Here is a 22,244-nt window from a genome sequence, read left to right as displayed (position 1 = left end):
GCAATTTCAATTTTGGTAAAAAAGAAGTCATAAATCACAGGCATCTAAATTTAATAAAGCTATATAGACAATTATCTTAGTCTAACTTCTCACTTAGTGTAAAAATATCCTTGTAGTGTTTGTAATGAGGTGGTCATTCATTCATTCATTCATTCATTCAACAGGTAATGGAATGTTGTACTAAAAGTTTAGATAGAACAATGAATAAGACAGAATCAGCCCCTGCCCTCATAGAACTTACAATTAAAATAAAAGAGAAAATACACAGGATCCAAAGGAACTAGGGGAAAGGGATCTAACTAGGTTGGGCAAGTTCTCTCTGATCTGAGTTGGAAGGCGTTCAGAATATTGAGGAGAAAAAACATTGACAGTGTAAGTCCAAAGTCAAGAAAGAGTATGGTTTGGTTTAAGAACTAAAAGAAGACTACTGAGATATTAGGGAGGATAAAGATAATGAAAGGCCAACTAATTCACCTTAGGAAACTTGAGTTTATTTTTTTTTAAAGATTTTTATTTATTTATTTGAGAGAGTGAGAGAGAGAGTATAAGAGAGAGGGTCAGAAGGAGAAGCAGACTCCCTGCTGAGCAGGGAGCAGGACGTGGGGCTTGATCCCAGGACCCTGGGATCATGCCCTGAGCTGCAGGCAGTCGCCTAAGCAACTGAGCCACCCAGGCGCCCGAAACTTGAGTTTATCTTAAAAGTCAGTGGAAAGCAATTGAAAAGCATATTCCTATCTTACTTTCACAAAGACAAACTGAACCTGAAAATTATATTCATATTATAAAAATAAACTGGAAATGGAAGTTATGAAACTGAAATATAAAGGGCAAATATTGGCTTCAGAAGCATAGAAATAACCTAAGTTCTTTTAAATACCAACATAAATCCTTTTCTATACTTTCTCTGTGTTTCCTCTTTAAAATAAAAATGCTATATGGGTGATCTCATTTCTTGGTGTGGCAGGAATATTAAATTGCCTGACTTAAAGCCATGCCCTCCACCCACTCCCAAATGGAAAATCAATGGTACTTACTACATCCAGCCTTATAGCTGAAGCCTGGAGGAAGGAGGAACCCTTGCTGAGCAGCTGCAGCCAGTGTCCGTTGATCAGGAGGGAACACGGGAATCATTAATGGCGGCAGTTGACCTTGGACCTGCTGAACGTTATAGAGCGAATCAAAGAGACGAAGTTTTGGTCCTCCATGCTTCCCACCCTCCTTACTTTATGATAAAAGAAAACCATTTATTCAATTCAAATATACTGGCACACAAGCTTGCTCAAACACTGGGCCTGAGGTCATGCCTTAGACAGGAAAATTAGAGTATACTATAGTTGGAAGGTATTACCAAGTTCACTTTCTAACTTAATGAAAAATTTCCCTAGATATCTGCATGAAGCATCACTACTTCATACAAGAAAACTTTTTTTTTATTGCATTAATGCAATGGTTAAAAAATTATCCTTAGGTTGAACTAAAATCTCCTTCTGTAAATCCTGTTAGGGGTAATGCTACCTTCTAAAACAAACCTAACTAAACTGGTATCATTTTACATATAACTAGCTTTTTATTATTTGAAGATAATTGTCATGTTCATGTAATATTGCAATTTAAAAAAAAAAGAGCTGGTAAAGAAGCTTAGAGGGTCACTAAGACTTTCCCCTTTGTTTATAGAAAGGTAACTAGGACTAAAAAAGAACGGACTCGTCCATGGCCAAGGAATGGGACAGTTAGATTAGGTCTAAAATCCAGTCCCTTGAATCTCTTTCTGTGTTATACTTTTGTGTTTATCTATCTTTTACAATCAACTGAACCACTCCTCAAACCACAAAGTCTCTGTTTTGGTTGCCATCTTTGGAATACACTTTAATTTGCTGATGTCACTCTCACATCAGTAAATAAATAACCCAGTACCATGGAATCACTATCTTCTTCTTTTTTTTTTTTTAATCATTCATTACCAGCTTTTTTTATTGGCTTCTCTTCTTTGAACTGAACAGAGATTTCTAGAAATATAATCTAATATAGTCATTTCTGCAGCAATATCACATTAATGATTAATGCAAAGATTGTCATCACTAAAATAAAATAAGTAGGCTTTTTCCCCCAAATATTTAATTAAGCAAGATGGCCCTGGTGAACATGATTATTGGTTAGTGTTTGTCACTAAACATATGACCAAGAATTTAGGATCCTACTAAAAATCACATATTTGACACTTCATTCTCTCTCCCTTACTCCTCTTCCCACACATTAATTAAGCTATTTGGAAAATATTTAATTAACACCTACTATGAACAAGAAAATGAGCTTGTCAGTAGGGAAAGAAGAGTGAATAAGAAAAGCAAGATTCAATGTAATGTATGCCCATTACATTACAGTGGGGACAATCATAAAAAACTAAGACAAGCAATATCCAGAAAAGATTGCAAATTCACTCAGTTGCCAATCCTAACGGCAACCCTGAGCCATCTCTCAGACTTGTTTTCTCTCTCTCTCATTGGCACTGAATGTTCTTGGAGCACTTGTGATTCTCATAGTGCTCATCATTTCTCACTTTAAAAGTCCACCTTCAGTTTGTCCATTATTTCATCTTTCACAGTAAACCTCTGAGCTATTTCTGAGATTTTGGTTGTTGAGAATATGCACTGTGGTTTGGTAGGGGGAGGATGTTTAGGAGAAAGGTGGGAGGGAGGGGGCAAGAGACACAGAGACAGAGACAGAGAGAAAAATAAGCACTGTAAGAATGAGAGATCTGTTTTCAGCAATGACTCCAAATTGGAAAGCATTTCTTTTAGCCAAAAGGATTTTAAACCTATCACGGCCACCAGAGTGAAACTAAAAGGGAATGACAACAAAAGAGGAATACAAAAAGAGTGTCTTAAGGTTAGCGCGGAAGGTTTTGATCACTACAGCCAGCATTTTTTGAACATATTGGAGGAAAGATATACCTTATGTAGAAACCAGTGGAAAATGATTAAAGACTCAAAATTAGAGAGTGCATACTGAGCAGGCTTGTAGGAATAAGTCGTCTAAAACAAGAGATAGACATCCAAAGGCAAAACAGCATGGGTACTAGTTCATTGCAAGGAGAGGATGCTGAGCAGAATGACAAGCAAAGAAACGAACAGCAAGCCAGCTCCTGTATATATTTTATACTTTGTTGTTTGTAAGTTATCATATTGTATACAGTACATCTCCTTTCGAAGATACCATCGGTTATACGATGTACAGATAAATTTAACAAGAGCATTTTAGAGGGAAGAAGAAAGGGACTTCAAATGAAATGCATATAAGGGTTATAAGATGTATCCAAATTTCAAATACCTTAAAATTTGGGAAAAATAACTTCCAGAATTGTAGAAACAATAAGTTATTGGTTGAGTGCAGGAGTTCCCAAACTTGAATGTATATTAGAATCGCCTGGCAAGCTTTGAAAAATTCTCAGTGCCCAGACTGCTTCCCATACAACTGAATCTGAATCAATAGGGGGTGAGACCCAGCCATGAGCATTTTTTAAAGTTCCCCTGATGATTCCAGTGTGCATCCAGATTTGAGAAGTACTGTCTTAAAGAATGCTTTCAGTCACTGTCAACAAATCTTTTTGTCTTCTTCATGTTTTGCCTTGAGTTACAGAGTGCCTTCAGGTATATAAGCAGTTGAAAGGTAGACTGCCTGACTCTTATAGGTTCTGGGGCCCACAGGGTAGAACCAGATATTAAGCTAGATGGTTCAGAGAATTCCTTCTAATTTAGTTTTTTATCTGTTTTTTTATATGTCCCTTTTGTGAGAAACTTGTGATGGTTTGTTTTTTACCTAAAGAAGAGCAACCAAATCCCTCAGCACGGTATTCAAGATTCTTCACAATTTGTCCTCAGTCTATGTTTCCAGATATGTTGCCCTTCTTCAGATCCTGTACTCTTGCCTCAAAGGACCATCAAGAGTTCCTTGCATACTCGGTGTTTTTCCATGCCTGAGTGTGTTCAAAAGTATTTTCTCCTCTGTTTTGAGTGATTTCTCTTTTCCTTTTCTTCTTGGCAAAATTCTACTTATTTTTCAAAGGCTTTTGAGACCCACATAATGTGTTTGCCTGTGAAGCACTTCTTTCTTGTGGTGCCAATTTTCAGGCAGAAAGAACTGTTATTTCTTTTAACCTCATAAAGCTAATACAATACTTACTGTATTGAATAATAGTTACTTGTATAACTCAAGTCTCCCTTATGACCTATGAGCTTATTTAGGAAAGAGGTGGTAACTTACTATTGTACCTCTAGAGCTTAGCACAGTAGCTGAAACCATTATATATGTATTGATAATTCATGAATAAAGAACAAATTATATAGTCCTATATTCTAAAATACATCTTTGTGCACCGACTTCAAATGTCCACAAAAGGCCTGTGGACAACAGTTACTTAACGCCCAGAAAGGAATCCAATTTCACCAAAGAATGACAGCATAAAGTACTAACTGCTTTGTGTTCTTATTTTTAAGCCATAGCTAAATAGTTTTACGCTTTATGATATGTCCATGATTCTTAGAATTATGTATGCATGAAGAAATAGAAAAGTAATCCAGATATATTAGGAATTTATTACATATTTCTATAATGGACAGATATGCCTGCCTATCACATTCTAGTATCATGTTGTTTAATTAAACCTTTACAGTATGTTTTAATAATAGGTAAAAGTTACTACTCTATCATTAATATTTTCTTTTTCAAATATTTCCTGGATGTTTTTAACATTTATTTTTCCACATTAATTTTAGGATATGGAATTTCTATTTGAATTCATTAACCTGATGGCTTGATAGCCAATCTGCTATTGGCAGGTAAGGCCTGCTGCCTTATCTTTCAATTTATTCAAATCTTCTTTTGCTTCATATAATTCTTGTAGATTTTTGGTAATTCTATTTTTAAGTTTTGTTTAAAAATATTTTTATGTCCGGGGTCCTTGGGTGACTCAGGAGGTTAAGTGTCTGACTCCTGGTTTCGGTTCAGGTCATGATCTCGGGGTTGTGGGACTGAGCCCCGAGTCTGGCTCTGTGCTTGGTGCAGAGTCTGCGTAGGATTCTCTCTCTCCCTCTCCTTGTGCCCCACCCCCAGCTCACACACTCTCTCTCTCCAAATGAAATAATAAAATTAAAAAAATATATATATATATATTTTATTGCTATCATAAAGGGAATGTTTTCTTGTTATATTGTTTAACTAGTTTTTGTGTGTACATAGACTATTTGTGTGTGACAGTTTTTATCCACGTAATTCACTTAAACCCTAATAATTAACTAATTTTTCAGGTAAAAATTTGACTATTCTAAAGAATATATTGTAATGAATTCCAGTGCTTTTAAAAATCTGTCTAGTCTAAACCTTTTGTCTTGTTATGATTATGGAAATGCATTTTGCTTTAGTTTTATAATTTGTTTTAGTGTCTAAATTTTCCAAGATCCGAATATATATAGAATAACAGAGTTTTAAGGTTGAGAAACAGTAAAATAAATATAATCCAAAATGTGTGGCTAATCCACATTTGCCACTAAAAACGCCTCTCAAAATACAGTTGCTTATTATTTGTAGAATCTATATGTGCAAATTTGCCTACTCACTAAAATTTACTTGTTACCCTCCCACCACCAAATTTACTTGTAGTAGTGCTTCTGCAGTCACTCACAGACATGTGCAAAGGAGTAAGAAATTTTGTTGGTGATTTCACTATTTAAAATGCATATAAAATCAATAATAAATATAATAAATATTAATAAGGTGTCTTTAAAAGGAAACACACATAAAATAAGGTTATGTGTTGATCAGGTGATGAAAATGGTATGACCAAAGGCTCTCAGGAACCTAACTGTACTTTTCCCAGGAGCAATTGTTTGGTATTTGCTAATTCAGCATTCATGGCAACTTTATAGAACATAACTAGTGCCACTATGAATACCAATTGTGTTACTGCTATATCTTAACTAATTTTCAGTTTACTGCTACTGAAATTTAGTCACTCTTTGGGAGAAAAGGACACATCACATCAAAACAGTATAATGCTTTCTGGATAAATTCTAAAACTAGTTTTTTAGAGGGCTAGTAATTCACACTTACATATTTGCAGTTTTGAATATTTCCAAATCCTATTCACTATTAACTTCATTTATTTTCTTTGACTTAATGCATGAAATTCCTTTTAGGCTTCCAATTAAGGTTTAAAATGTGTGACATTTATAATTAAGTTTTAACAAAATTCTTTTGTCACAAAATTTTAAGTCCTTTTAATAGGTAGCATGTTATTCACTAGTTAGAATAATAACCCACAATAAATTTAAGAGGCTACTTCCTTTAAGATGCCACATTATGTTTTAACATTTTTTATAATTTTACCATATAGTGCAATCTTGCCCTCAAAAATCTTAAGAATCCAACACAAACCAACCACATTACCATACTTGTAAAAAAACCAAGTTAATACTTATCAATTATTCATAGTTAAATATTTTCTATTTTATGTAGATATTCTATTGCAAAACCCTTTAGTGACTCCCTGAAACTATTCTATCAACTAGGTACTTGAGATTATTCATTTAGCCTTCAGTCACACGGCTCTATTTATTAGTTTATTCATTCAATCAACATTTTCACTAAGCAGAACGTGTACACTTTTGGTAGCCAGGGATACAAAGATGAGTTCACATACGATGATGCCTGCTTTCTAGGAGCTCTGGGTCAGTCTGGTGGGGTGAATGGAGAGGTAACTATAACACACTGCCATTAATTCAACAACAGAGACTGGTATAGGATACTCCGGAAGCACAGACGAGAGACTCCTAACAGCCAGGAGAAAGCAAGGCAAGCCTCATGGAGATAGGTACATGAGGTACAGGGTCTGAATGGATAAGCAGGAACTAGCCAAGCAAAGAGATGGGAGTGTGGGAAAAGAATTCTAAGCAAAGGATGAGACACGAGCAAAGAAATAAGGACAAGAAAAAGCACCAGGTGAAGGGGATGCCATCTGAGCAGTCTGGGATAGCAAAAAAGGTAAGAGGGAAGCAGTGGTCAATCTGAATCCGTTTGTGTGTCAGGGTAAGAAGCATGAAACTCCCCATGTAGGCTATGGGGAACCAGTGAGAGATGTTAAAGAGGTTAGGCAGAATACTGTGATGGGTATATGGAGAAGGGATTTGAAAGACCAAGCATAGAGACCAGATAGGAAGTGATCAGGTAGTAAGCTAATAGAGTCAACCAGGCAATAGATTATGAGGGCTTGGTCAGTAATAGGAAGGTTGGGAATAAGGGGAAAAAGCCAAGAGATATTTTTTAAAAATTAGAGATGTTGATAATGGGGGAGATGTTACATATGTGTGGATATGTAAGAAGTCTATGTATTTACATCTATCTATATTTATATCTATAAATATATTTATAGTATTTATATATATTTATATCTATAGTATTTATCTATATCTATATGGTGAATAAAAGGACATAGTCAAAAATAACTCTCAGGTGTCTAGTTTATGTATTTACACCAGAAAAAAAAGCACAGATGAGTAGTGATAGTTTTCATGGAAAGATAATGAATATGGTTTTGTATATGACGTGTTTGAAGTACCTAAATGTTATTTATTGGAGATATCTTGTTAGCAGACAGATAAGGCTCCAATCTGAAGCTAGGGAGAAGATCTTTAGAGGCTACAGTCTGATGAGTCACCAGCTGATAGAGTAAACTAAACAATCTAGAGAGGATCTAAAGTATAAAGAGAAGAGACAGCTTAAAATCATCTTGGTCACAACAATAACTCAAAGATGGGCAGAGGAAGAGGAATCTACAAGTGGAGAGGTGAGGTAAAAATAAAAACATGAGTACAGTGTTATAAAAACCAATGGAATTTCAAAGTTGAGGTAGTGACTAAAAGTGGACATTTAGCAGAAAGAGTATTTTAGAGACAAAAAAATAATATAATCTGGAGTTGTTAATTAGAGGATAGTGATGACTCTAACAACATCAATTCCATTACAACAGTGGATAGAAACCATGTTTTGGTTTGCAGTCTGAATGACAGGAAAAAAAAAAAAGGAGACACCGATGTAGACTTATTGTTAGAGAAGGTTCGAGAAGTTAAGAGAGACATCTGATAGCAGCTACCTAGGGACGCATAGACTTTATTTAGGTAGTAGTGTTTTCAGCACATTTATCGATTGAGAGGAGCAAAAAGAGATAGAGAATTTTAAATGTAGGAAACAGAGAAACTAACTGGTGGACTAGAGTTCCGGAGGAAGCTGAAAACCAAATCAACATAGAGGGATTAGTTTTGAATGAGAATAACACCCCATTCTCTGGGCCGTGAGGAATGGTGTTATTTGAGTGGATGTAAGTAGCTATGTTTTATACACAGGTAAATGAGAAGGTAAGGAAAATCAGTCCTGACGAAAGAACTTGTCCCAGTGATGAAGGCAAGGTTATATGCCCAAAATGAGAGAGATGGGGAATAAACAAGGGAGTTCAGCAAGGGAAAGGGAGTTTGGGATTGTCACTGAGAAGAAATGAGAAAGAAAGTAAACCATGGACAATTAAAAGGAATGATAGAAAACGCTAAAGCCTGAGGAGAGACCTCATGAAGTAGGATGCCGGGCATCTTCCCTTTCCTGTGATTCTTCTCAGAGCCTGTCACTGTGGTTGAGGAGCAGAGAAGGTGAATTCCAGCATTGAGGTTGGGGAGGAAAGGGAGATTGTGGGAATCCCACATTCCTCATGAGGAAATCAAAGTTGCTTTTGAGTAACGATGGGCTTTGGGTTCTACCCCAGGAAGAGAGGCTTGGAAGGCATTACTAGACGGGGGAAATAATCAAATAGCTAGAGGGACTCCACGGTATCAAGGAGCAGTTTGTGTGAGAGCTGGAAAAACAGGAAGTTAACTTAGGGTGGTAGATTTGCTTAAACTACATTTCACAAATGTTAACATAAAAGGCAGCTATATGATTTAAGTCCTCACAATAACAAATCAAATGTAAAACCTAAAACTTTCAAATGTTCCTCGAGAGTTCAGTCAGATGAGTACTGTTGTGTTCAAGCACACATCGTCTTCAGGGATCAGTTCACCTACAAGTGAAATTCAGCCACCTTCAGTGGGGAACTCAGCAGCTGTTTAGAAGCACACAGGGATACTACACAGTAGTTGTTGAGAAAATGAAGAAGATAATATCCAAATGAGATTACAAGAGGGGTTTAGGTAGGCAGGATATAATTACCCAAACTGGAGTAACCAGGATGACAAAGCTGACTTTCTACCATTAGCGAGAAGAGGCATGGGATCTTCAATGACCACTAACGGTTTGTGATTTTTCATTTCATAGAACAGAAAGGAGATTTGTCAGTTTATCCAAGCCAATGCAATGGTCTTTAGGAACGAAAAAAACTACACTAAAATGAAGAATAAAGACGTCCATTTATCTTCCAATTAATCTACTAGGAAGACTAAAGAAAATCTCATCTAGAGATACAGGGACATAAAAACAGTGCGAAAATTGCAATGCCTGCCTCTCACTTCCCAACAGCCACATTGGGGTGGTATCACCTCTAATTTCATGTGATTCAAGACAAAGACAAAGTAGTCATATTCTTTTAGAACAAAAATGAACAGCCATGTGGATTTTTTTTACATAGTACTCTTCTTCGGCAAAAAGCCATAGAACTTTTTTTAAAAATCGTTTCCAAGGATGAAAGTGACTTTGCCAAGCAAAGTGGCTTCAAAACAGGCCTCAAAAATACTAATAGAAAGACAGATGGTTCTACTAAGAGCTTGGCTGCCAAAATTAAAAAAAAAAAAAAAAGAAAGGAGTGATGCTATTGAAGCTGACTGCAAAGTTATCTGATGACTACAAATACTTTTGTCCCATCGCAAGTGCTAAGTCTGCCTCCAGGGCTGATGGAGCCAAACTACTAACTTCGCCACATCCGATCCCCCTGTATTCCCACCCCTCCTAACTAAAACCTGTCAGTGCCAAGCCCCACAAAACAGCACAAGCATGCACTTGATTCTGACTGACTGCTCTGCAGAAGCAAAATATTGCTTTGAAGGACTCCTATTTAGGAACAGACCCACAAGGAAAATTGCTTTTCTTTTCAAAACTGCCTGTCACATTTTCTTTTTCTAATTCCCTCCCCCTTTCCTCCTCCTCTCTGTCACCGAAGGGCCCCTGGGCCCTATGAGTTTAGATGATACAAACTCAATTTGTATAAAGAAGGCAAGAAGCAGCATCACAGAGAGGGGGAGATAGTTTGCAAGGATAAAGAAGTAATCCAGTCAAGACACAGTGCAATTTTCTTTCCAAACTACTACTACAATAATACCTCCACTTTATTTCCTTCAGGGCAACTGTCATTTCTTTTTAACCAGATTGCTACTAGATATAATAGAAACTGAAATATTATTATATGGTCACTGACTCTTCCTTTCAATGGCTCATTTCACCATTGCATTTTTACTTTTGCATGATGTATTTATTGTTGGCATGGTTACTGGCATACAACCACTTTCAGATGACGTAGAATTAAGACCTCTGTCACTTTAAGGCCATGAAATTTCATTCTTAGTACTATGCAGGTTTCACTTGTGTAGTTTTCTTTTCTAATAGTTACTTATTTTCAAAATTTAAGCATTACATTCTTATGAAGCACCATTTTAATATACATTAAACTCATATCAACCAAAACGATGGCATTTCTGATAAATATAAAACATTTTTCTTATAAATAAACATATTTCTTATAAATATAAAACAAAGTATATTTGCTGACTTAAGGAAAAATCTCTATTTTAAAAGTTGATAATCATAGAAACTTGAGGGTGGCAAAAATATGGTGTTAAATAAGAAGGCAATTGTGAAAGAGTATGGGAAAAACAGTCATTTCATTTGCCAAGGACAATTTTGAGCCGAATGAAAGAATTAAAAAGCAATGATTAAAATATCTCAAATGATGCATTATTTAGGATTAGATTATCATCTGTTTCTTAAAGGCAATATTTTACGTAGCTCAATAGCTGTTACTTGATAAAACCAAAGTCTTTCTTTATAATGCAACTCTATTTGTTTCCTCAAATGTGTGTGACTATTTGTATTACTTATCATGGCTCCTGACAACCAAACAGCCTAGTTCATATGAGTGTGCATGTTTCTCTGTTCGTATGAACAGAATCAGGCTCTGCAAATACTAATACAATCTTATTTTATATCATGCATTACTATGTCAATTGTCATTTACATGCAAATGAAAGACAACATAAAATATAATGGCCAACATGAAATATAATATATTTTTCAATTATATTTCTCAGGACACCATCATTAGAAAACTTAATAAAATTCACTAGTTATTGATTTCTGATTTATGATGTTTTGCTCGATGGCCTATAATAGATTATTAGTGATTTTTTTCCTCATGCAACATAAATCTCAGTTCAACATAAGTTCTTTAAAATATTACACCTCAAAAAATTATCATGTTGTGGGGAGGGTTAAGCTGGAAGTGACTGCTCATGTGTACAGGATTTCTTTTTGGAGTGATGAAACGCTCTGGAATTAGACAGTGGGGACGGTTACAAAACACCATGACTATACTAAAAACCACTGAATTGTATGCTTTTAAAAAGGGTGAATTTAATGGAATGTGAACTGTATCTCGACTTAAAAAAAAGCTAAATGAATAAATTTTAAAAGATCACATTAAAAAACTACAACTTCACCACTATCTGAAGCAGGGTTAAATGCGCTTTGAAATAGTCATGTCCAATATTAGAATAATGTTTTCTATTTTTATAAAGTTCTTGCACATAAATTAGTTCATTTATATTTTATCCTGCCTCTTGGAGATCAGCAGGTCAGGTATGGTTATTTTAATTTTATTAATAAGGAAATTGGAAAGGAAAACAAATAATTTGGAGATTTACCCATGATCACAATAGCCAAAACTAGAGCCAAGTCTAGAACTTAAATTTTTGAGTCTTCTCAATTATAAAAAAAGTTGTAAAACAAATATGTAATAATTTTCTGAAATAAAAATACTGATTTATATAAAAAGAGTACAGAAACATCAATATTAATTCCCATATATTTGCTCAGCATAAAAACAGGATTACATTTAAATTATCTTTATTTTTTTTTTAAGATTTTATTTATTTATTTGGCAGAGAGAGACATAGCGAGAGAGGGAACACAAGCAGGGGGAGTGGGAGAGGGAGAAGCAGGCTTCCCGCTGAGCAGGGAGCCCACTGTGGGACTTGATCCCAGGACCCTGAGATCATGACCTGAGCCAAAGGCAGACCCCCAACGATTGAGCCACCCAGGCGCCCCTAAATTATCCTTAAAAGAAAAATTCTATTATGTTTTAAGAGATTTTTATAGCAAAGGTAGCATTTTGACTTTTTCTTCTTATTATAGTTTATTAGTTTATTTTGCTTTATATTTTCTGTCCACATTGTTTTTTAAATTTTCAACATGTATACATACTACTTTAATACTCTGAAAATTAATCAGAAAAACAGATGTAATAGAACATTATAATGCCTGGCATATCATAGAAGAATATTTAATACAGGAATTGCTATCTTAAAGATCCCTAAAGATCTTAAATTGTTCTTTGACATGCAACTAAAGAATGATTGAAAATAAAATTTAAATTTTTCCACTCTGATTTTTATAAAAAATACATATAATACTAATATGTATTTCAAAGTTTCCTGAAATCATTGCCAATTACTTTGACCTTTATTAGTGTATTTCTTGCTGAAATATCCTACAGCACTAGTATTTGTTCTATGCAATGAGCATTGGATTATGAAATCTTTTAACATTTTCTATTTCCTGCCTGTGTTACTTTACATTTCCCTCTTTAGACTTAGGATATTTCCAGACAGGAGACCTTTTATTCTTTGACCTGTTTCAAATCAGAGACAAGGAGATGAAGCAGAAAACTTCACCTGATTTCTACTCAAGAACTACTTTTTCCTCAAAATCCAGCTTCAGCATCCCTGCCTTTTTAAAGACTACCCAAACTCCCCAAGCAAAATATATTCATTTAATGTGTTGAGTGCCCACTTTGTGCTGGCTACTGCTCTTGTGTCTAGGAATATTGCAATTAATAAGACAGACAAACAGTACAGAAAAAATGAAAGAGGAAAAAGAAAACTGGGATTGGAGGTTGCAAGCTTAAATATAGGATCAATGAGAACAGTGCCAAAAAGATCTGGAAGAACTGACACAATAAACCTCAGCAGTCTGGAGGGAAAGTGTTCCAGGCAAATGGAAGAGGAGATGTTAAAAACCTAAGGTAATAGGGCGTCTGGGTGGCTTAGTCAGTTAAGTGTCCAACTCTAGATTTTGGCTCAGGTCAAGATCTCAGTGTTGTGAGACTGAGCCCCAGGTAGGGCATTGCGCTCAGTGGGGGATCTGCTTAAGATTCTCTCTGACCCTCTCCCTCTGCCCCTCCCCTCACCAAATCTCTCCCTCTCAAAAAAACAAAACAAACAAACAAATAAAAAACCTTAAGGTAAGAGTGAGCGTGCTGTGTTCCACAAACCATTTTCTTCTGCCTCTACTCCATATAGGGATTCCACTAGGTTGAAATTAATTGTGTCTATCTCCATGAGTAAACTGCCCTAAGGGCAGGGCATAGAGAACTCATATTGGTATCCACAATATCCAGCTTACTACCTAGCATATAGTACATACGCAATTTATGTCAATTGCACCAATTATTTTTAAAAAACAATTACTATTAGAAAAGGCTACTCATGTTTCAGTCTCAGTTTTTTATAAGAGTAACTAGTTTATTAAAACATTTCTTTTATACAATGGATTTTAGGCCTTATTTCATTTTCATTCAGAATTTAACATTTTTTTCCCTCAAAGTTAATGCCCTGAAATATGGCACATAGCCATGTTGTCATTTTTTACCCCCAATTCATTACCTTCCTCAGACCCCAGTTTTAGTGTCAATTATGCTAAGTTAGGTTTCATGCACTTCATTATTCCTCAGGAGATGAGAGAAGTAAGCCTGATGTGTCCTTACTGAAATACCATAAGAACAGCAGGTAGATGTTATTTATGATAAAATTGCAATTTTTTATTACTTATATAGAAAGAACACATACATTAAAAGATTAGGAAATTAGTTCAAATGTGAGACATTGTGTGCCACTAAATGCAGTTGAATTTTTTACTCTTAGCCATATAGCAAGATATAAAGCAATGTGACTAAAAAGTATGGAAACTCATGAAGAATACAGTTTAATTTGTAGACATGAACTTGCATATGCAAAAAAAATTTTTAATTCTTGACTAAAAATTCAAGTAAATAGCTCTATCCTTAAACTATGTATTATTTTTATTTTAAGAAAATAAATGTAATTATACTGCATACATTTCTTTTATTCAAACTTTTCCTGGTGTGTAATTTCAATTTTTTAGCTAGCAGGTACTATATTGGTGTGAATGGCTAGTGTATGAGAGTTTATTTGTAGCATGCAAAGAGTATATGGAGTCAGTAATGAGAAACATTATATACATGGGAAGAAGCCCTCACAACAAGTATTCCTGCAAACAAAACCAAAAATAACATTTCAAACATCTCCCCCAAATGCAATCATATTAGGGCAGGTTAATGTCTAGTTCCATTCCTTAGGATGTGAAAAATCCCTGCTCTTTGAGTGAAAATGGGCACTGCCTTATTGTCTCTGTTGGAACTTGGTACTCAGATGCTTGTCTAACTCTACCATGGTTGAAGACATTCTAGCAGTAAGCCACTCACTAGAACATTTGTCACTGAAAATAAAATGTGTGAAATTACCAGAAAGGGCATGTTAGATGTTTCTTAAACTGAAAATGTGAAATATTTTTGTAATTGGACAATACATTGAACAGAGTGTCATTTATATAATCAAAAGTTTTTAAATCTAGTTGAGAAGAAATATTATAAATTATTCCAGTGTAAATACATTCAATAGGGGATTGTACATTACTTGCAACAATATATGTAAGTATGGCTAATTTTACTACTTTACTAAATTTACTTGATACTGTGCAGCCAAAAGCACTATAACTTGCCTATGCATAATGACAACATTTAAATAAAGATGAATTATGCAATACCATCGGTATTTTGCTAAATCTATAGACTGCTTTTTCTATTAGAAAGACATTTTCTTTATGTCATCAATAATTGTGACAATTCTAGTTTTATATGGATGTTTTATTAGATGAAAAGAGAACATAGACTGACTACATGAATTCTTTCCATCTGCCTGCCCTTTATCAAAAGGTATTTGATAGATGGCTGTTAATCTTAACACCTATTCTGTTTCCCTAAGCTTCTCTCATGGTCCTTTTTTTTCCATGTTGACTTCTGCACAATTCTATTCTCACTCATCCAAACTCAGAAAAACCTTATGAGATAGATTCTTCCATCACCTCCATTTTACAGGCGAGGAAGCTGAGGCATACCTAAAGTCAGACAGCAAGTAAAAGAGCTAGAATTCAGGCTTTTAACCATTGTACTTTATAGCCACTCAAATAAAGGATATACTCAAAAATAAATCTTACCGTAACAAAATAAACAATAACTTACATGAAAAATTTTAAAATCACAAATATTTTGAATGACACAGCTTGAAAATAATTATTTCAACACAGAATTTTTAAAAAGTATAATGGAAAATAATATCAAATATCCTAGAAATCTCTGCTGCTACAAAGAAGTAGATCCTGGTTACTAATAACCAACATATTTTTTGATGTACAGCCTCCAAGGAAGTTGAACATGGAAGAAGGGAAGGACTAGTAAGTTGAAAGTAGGTGGGGAGAATGAGGGGTTACACTGGTGGCAAATATAGGTAATAGCACCTAGAACCCAAGATAAAGCCTTGGGTCCCTAAAAACCTAACCTTCAGATTCCTGCACTAATGCAGGACAAAAGGGGGGATACAACATTACTGAAAGATGAGTTTAAAGGAAAATATTGTAATTAAAGCAAGCATACTGGAATGTTTCTACAACAGCTCTGGTAGAAAACTACTGATGATGATGATTAGGATGATGATGATTCTTTGACAAATACTGAGGGCCTATGATGTATAAGACATTTCCCCAGGTACTTGAAAAACTATAGTAAAAAAAAATCCAACAGACTAAAATCCCTCATTTCATTGACTTTATATTCTACTACTACAAGAATACTGATCATAATAATGAACTTCCATTATTCAGCTACAGACTTTACCTAACTTGAGTCTGCAATTCAAATCAAAACTCCTATATGGTTAGGGAAACATCAAGCTACAAAATTAAAAATAAGTGGTCTCTGGTTTATACTGCCTCCTGGAACCTGGCGGAATAATTCACTACCACAGACCAGACATCACCAATTTAGATACTATGACTTCCCACAGGTTAAGTTCATCCAGACATAAACTCACTAAAAAACTTAACAAATACACCAAGAATAATCTATCATGTGTAAGAGCAGAAGCAAGAAGCAACATATTTAGACACCCAAAAGCAGCCAAGTATTAGATTATCATATGAAGAATAAAATAATATCCTTAAAATGTTTACTTAAGTAAAAGGTGGAATAAAAAATAGTATCAAATAAAAAAAAACTATCAGAGATGTTCAGGAAAATTTAAAATTAATAGAACTTTGGGGAGTGAAAAAAGAATAACTGAAATTTTTTCTTAATATTTTATTTATTTGTCAGAGGGAGTGGCAGGCATAGGGAGAAGCAGGCTCCCTGCTGAGCAAGAAGCCCAATTGGGGACTCGATTCCAGGAACCTGGGATCATGACCTGAGCTGAAGGCAGATGCTTAACTGACTAAGCCACCCAGGTGTCCCAGAATAACTGAAATTTAAAACTTATTTGATGGATAGGCAGTAATTAGATATAGGTGATGAGAGAAGTCATTAACTGGAAAATAAATCTAAAAAAATTAGCCAGATTTCAGTTCACAGAAAGGAAATGGAAAATATGAAAAAGTGGTTAAGTGTTATGGTGCTAGAATGAGATTTTCCAACAAATCTTAGTCAGAATTTTAGAAAGGAACAGAAAAAACAATAAAGGTAGGCACTATTCTAAAAATTAATGGTTGAGTACTGTTCTGAATTTGAAAGATATAGAGCCATAGATGCAAGAGACAAAATATATATGAACAGAATAATTGAGAAGAAAATACCACTTAATACTCTTTAATAAAACTTTAGAAAAACAAAGGCACAGAGAAAATTTGAAAAGCAGCAAGACAGAAGTCATCAACCTAAGAATGACAATTAGTTTGACAGCAAACTTCTAAACAGTAGCACTAGGAGCCAATGGAGAGATAAAAGAAAATAACTGTCAATTTCAAAGTGTTTCCCAGTAAACAATTTGAAAAACAAATGCAAAATAAAGTCCTTTTGTTCCAGGAAAAGTCAACCATAAATTCCTTCATTAAAAGGATTTCTAAAGGATGTCTTCAGAAAAAAGGAAAAAGTACCCAAGAAAGAATAATGAGTGAAGAAATTGGTAAACGTGTCAATAAATAAAAATAAACATTCAATGAAAATAATGACCAATATTTGGATTAAAAAAGAACCAGACAGAGCTAATTCCAACAACAATAACATGTCAAATAAGAGAGGAATATTCATAGTTATGGAGTTCTAATATTATTTTATAACCCAAGAGGAGGAATTCAAAATTTGTCAATTTCAGACACTCTTACCTAGACATGTTAAATTTCCAAGGCAACCCATAAAAAATAGAAATACAGTAAATAATGTATAAACCAACAAAAAGAAAAAAAAATAAAAGAGAAAACTAGAGATTAATATATAAAAAATAAAAAGGAAAAAATACATACAACATGTGGTGCAAATACAAAGCATGAATAAAATGAGAGACTTAAGCTTAATCATAATAAATGTAAGTGGACTAAGCTTATAAGCTAAAAACCAGAAACCAACAGATATTTTAAATATTTTATTTATTATTTGTTTGTTTATTTATTTATTTAGAAAGTAAGTGTGGGGAGAGGCAGAGGGAGAGGTAGAAATCTCAAGCAGACTCCAAGCTAAGCATGGAGCATGACATGGGGCTCAATCCCATGACCCTGAGATCATGACCTGAGCTGAAATCAAGAGTCAGACATTCAGCCAACTGAGTCACCCAGGCGCCCCACCAACAGATTAAGGTTTTAAGAAAATCCAACTATATCTACTTTATAAGAAATACACTTAAATTACAATGCCAAAATGTTGAAAAGGTATGAATAAAGTATATCAAGCAAATATTAACCAAATGAATAAACAAAGAAGCTAAAGTACCTATTTTCGTATCATACAAGATAAACTTTAATTCTAAAAGGATTATTGTGGATACAGAGCTCCCAGAAATAACCATAAAAGTTTCATTTCATCAGGAAGATATAATAATTCTGAAGTTATATATATCTATTCAACATATTACTGGAAGTCCTAGCCACAGCAATCAGACAAGAAAAAGAAATAAAAGGCATCTATAATGGTAAGAAAGAAGTGAAACTTTCACTATTTACAGATGACATGATACTATATACAGAAAACCTTAAAGACTCCACTAAAAAACTACTAGAACTAATAAATGAATTCAGTAAAGTCACAGGATACAAAATTAATATGCAGAAGTCTGTTGCATTTGTATACACTAATAATGAAGTAGCAGAAAAGAAATTAAGAAAACAACCCCATTTACAATTGTACCAAAAGTAACAAAATATCTAGGAATAAATTTAACCAAGGAGGTGAAAAATCTGTACAATGAAAACTACAAAACATTGATGAAAGAAATTGAAAAGGATGAGCAATGAAAAGATATTCCATGCTCATGGATTGGAAGAATAAATATTGTTAAAATGTGCATACTACCCAACATGACCTAGAGATTTATGCAATCCCTATCAAAATACCAACAATGTTTTTCACAGACCTAGAACAAAGAATCCTAAAATTTGTGAGGAACCACAAAAGACCTCAAATAGCCAAAGCAATGTTGAAAAAGAATAACAAATCTAGCTAGAGGTATCACGATCCCAGATTTCAAGATATATTACAAATCTGTAATAATCTAAATGGTATGGTTTGGGCACAAAAATAGACACATAGATCAATGGGACAGAATAGAGAGACCAGAAATAAACCCATGATTTTATGGTCAATTCAACTATGACAAAAGAGGGAAGAATATACAACAGAGGAAAGACAGTCTCTTCAGATGGTGCTGGGAAAACTGAAAATGCAATAGAATGAAACTGGACCACTTTCTTATACAATACACAAAAATTAATTTAAAATGAATTAAAGACTTAAATGTGAAACCTGAAACCATAAAATTCCTGGCAGAAAACATAGGCAGTAATTTCTTTGACATTGGCTGCAGGAACATTTTTCTAGATATGTCTCCTCTGGCAAAGAAAACAAAAGCAAAATTAAATTACACCAAAATAAAAGGCTTTTGCACAGTGAAAGAAACCATCAACAAAACGAAAACCAACCTGAATAGGAGAAGATATTTGCAAATTATATATTTGATAAGGGGTTAATTTCCAAAATATATAAAGAACTTATACAACTCAACACAAAAAAAATAATCCAATTAAAAATGGGCAGAGGACCCAAATAGAGATTTTTCCAAAAAGACATACAGATGGCCAGCAGACACATGAAAAGATGCTCAACATCACTAATCATCAGGGAAATGCAAATTAACACCACAATGAAATATCACTTTATACCTTTCAGAATGGCTAAAATCAAAAAGACAAGAAATAACAAGTGTTGGCAAGGGTGTGGAGAAAGAAACTTTCATGCAGTATTAGGAGGAATACAAATTGACACAGCCACTGTGGGAAACACTATGGAGATTCCTCAAAAAATTAAAAGTAGAATTTCCATATATTCGAGTAATTTCTTTTTTTTTAAGATTTTATTTATTTATTTGAGAGAGAGAATGAGATAGAGAGAGAGAGAGCATGAGGGGGGTGGAGGTTCGGAGGGAGAAGCAGACTCCCTGCCAAGCGGGGAGCCCAATGCGGGACTCGATCCCGGGACTCCAGGATCATGACCTAAGCCGAAGGCAGTCGCTTAACTGACTGAGCCACCCAGGTGCCCCTCGAGTAATTTCATTACTGGTTATTTACCCCCCAAAATGAAAACACTAAATCAAAAAGATATACGCCCTCCCATGTTAATTGCAGCATTATTTACAAGATATGGAAGCAACCCAAGTATTCATGGATAGATGAATGGATAAAGAAGTTACACACACACACACACACACACACACACACACACACACACACACACACACACACACACACTGGAATATTACTCAGCCAAAAAAAGAATGAAATCCTGCTATTTGCAACAACATGGATGGTCCTAAAGGGTATAATACTAAGTGAAATAAGTCAGTCAGAGAAAGACAAATACCCCATGATTTCAATATGTGGAATTTAAAAAACAAAGAAAGAAAAAAATAAATAAAAAACAGACTCTTAAATACAGAAAGCACACTGGTGGTTGCCTGAGGAGTAGTGAGTAGGGAAATGGGTGAAATAGGTAAAGGGGGAAAAATAAAGTTTTATGTACCTAAAAAAAAATCTCATGATTTATAAAGCAACAATTAAGAGCTGCAAAGAGAAATTAATAAACCCTCATTATTGTGGGCCATTTTAGTACAAATTTCTTAATTACTAATAGCTCAAGTGAAATTAGTGAAGACATAGTTAATTTGGACAATACAATTAGAAAGCTTAATCTAATGGACCTATATAGAATTTTGCACCCAATAATTACAGAATACAAATGCTCTTAAGGCAAACAGGACATCTATAAAAACTGTCCACACATTAAGCCATAAAGCAAGACCCAATAGATTTCAGAGATTTAGCAATATGCAAAATTATGATGAAAACATTTGGCTTTAGAAGGAGGAGAAAATGTTAGTTTTTTAAAATGGACTCCAAAAATAAAAATGTCTCTTTATGAATGACAAGTTTGTCTAGCTTCAGATTTATGAGATACATTTTAGAAAAGACTGAAACATTTACCTGGGAATTGAGTTTATGTTTCTATGAAAAATACAATTTGATTATTGAAATATGATCCTTATTTTCTAAATGTGCTTTACCATTGACAAGTGGGATCATTAAAATTGCTGTGTTTGTTCTAATTAATGTGTGGGTGGTTGGCAGGAATTAGAGGTTATTTAATATCATGTAATGGTTAGCAATTCAAAACCTGTACAGTTTGAAGACTGCACTATTGGGGAAAACAATCAAGAAGAATAAATTTAAAATCATGTTTTTTCAAAAGTCAACATCACATACAAAGCTTTTAAATTCTGAACATGTATTTTTAAGCTCTTTGTACAATAATTTTTTTGTTCACTGAAACAACAAAAAGGACTAAAAAATTTGTGGATGTTTGAAAAAATATACATGGTATATATGAAAATGCTTTTCAAAAATTTTGAGAAAAACCTTAGAAATGAAATTGATAAGATATTAGCAGTAAAAAAAAGCAAGAGTTGATATAATCTGTAAAATAAAATGTCATTTAACAAGTTGTGTACAGATTTTGATAAAATTGAAGTTTTAAAAATTTTCACTAAAATGCCCATTTTTTAATTGGCTTGAGCTCAACACACTTTTCAAATGAGTAAAAACATGCATAATACAGGCAAAAGCTAGAATAGCATGTTTTGATATATATTGAAAACCCATTTATATCAACATAAAATAGTTCATAAGAACTAATATTAAACAATTATTGAGGTAGCTTTTACAAATTTATAAAGGAAGTAAATTCTCCAGGCGGTTATGCAAGTAGATAGGGAAACTAAGCCCTAATCTTGGTGTAAATCTCTCTGTTAAACGTACTTCTGATTACAGAAGAGGGAGATGCAGCAAAGATTTTTCAGCATTTTAGTTATTCTGCCTTGTGTGTGACTGTCCTCACTGCCGGTGGGATTATTATTCAATTTATTTCATTGTGTATTTTAAAAAAAATAAAATGAAACCTATCAGAATCCTGAAAACTTTTATTAAAATGTCTATTCACATCCTTGAATTAAGTTCATGACTGACCCAGTGAATCTAACACTCATTCTTATTGGGTCATTCATCTTTCAAAACTACTGTTTTTCATTTATTAGTCTTACCACGATTAATACTGTCTACAT

The 22,244-nt window shown here is 34.2% G+C and overlaps 1 protein-coding gene across 18 annotated transcripts in view; it reads right to left on the bottom strand.

Annotated features, from left to right (window-relative positions):
* The window catches only part of SOX5 (SRY-box transcription factor 5), a 1,040,220-nt gene that overhangs the window by 129,088 nt on the left and 888,888 nt on the right, over window positions 1-22,244 (bottom strand). For all 18 annotated transcript variants that reach the window (XM_027594377.1, XM_035729355.1, XM_027594379.1 and 15 more), the window contains one exon: window positions 1,035-1,155. In XM_027594377.1, the coding sequence (XP_027450178.1) occupies window positions 1,035-1,155 (121 nt within the window). The remainder of the gene's footprint in view (window positions 1-1,034; window positions 1,156-22,244) is intronic.

This window comes from Zalophus californianus, chromosome 9 (assembly GCF_009762305.2).
Source record: "Zalophus californianus isolate mZalCal1 chromosome 9, mZalCal1.pri.v2, whole genome shotgun sequence".
Taxonomy (NCBI): domain Eukaryota; kingdom Metazoa; phylum Chordata; class Mammalia; order Carnivora; family Otariidae; genus Zalophus; species Zalophus californianus.
Note: the sequence above shows the minus strand (reverse complement) of the source record. Positions and strands in the feature narration are given on the sequence as shown.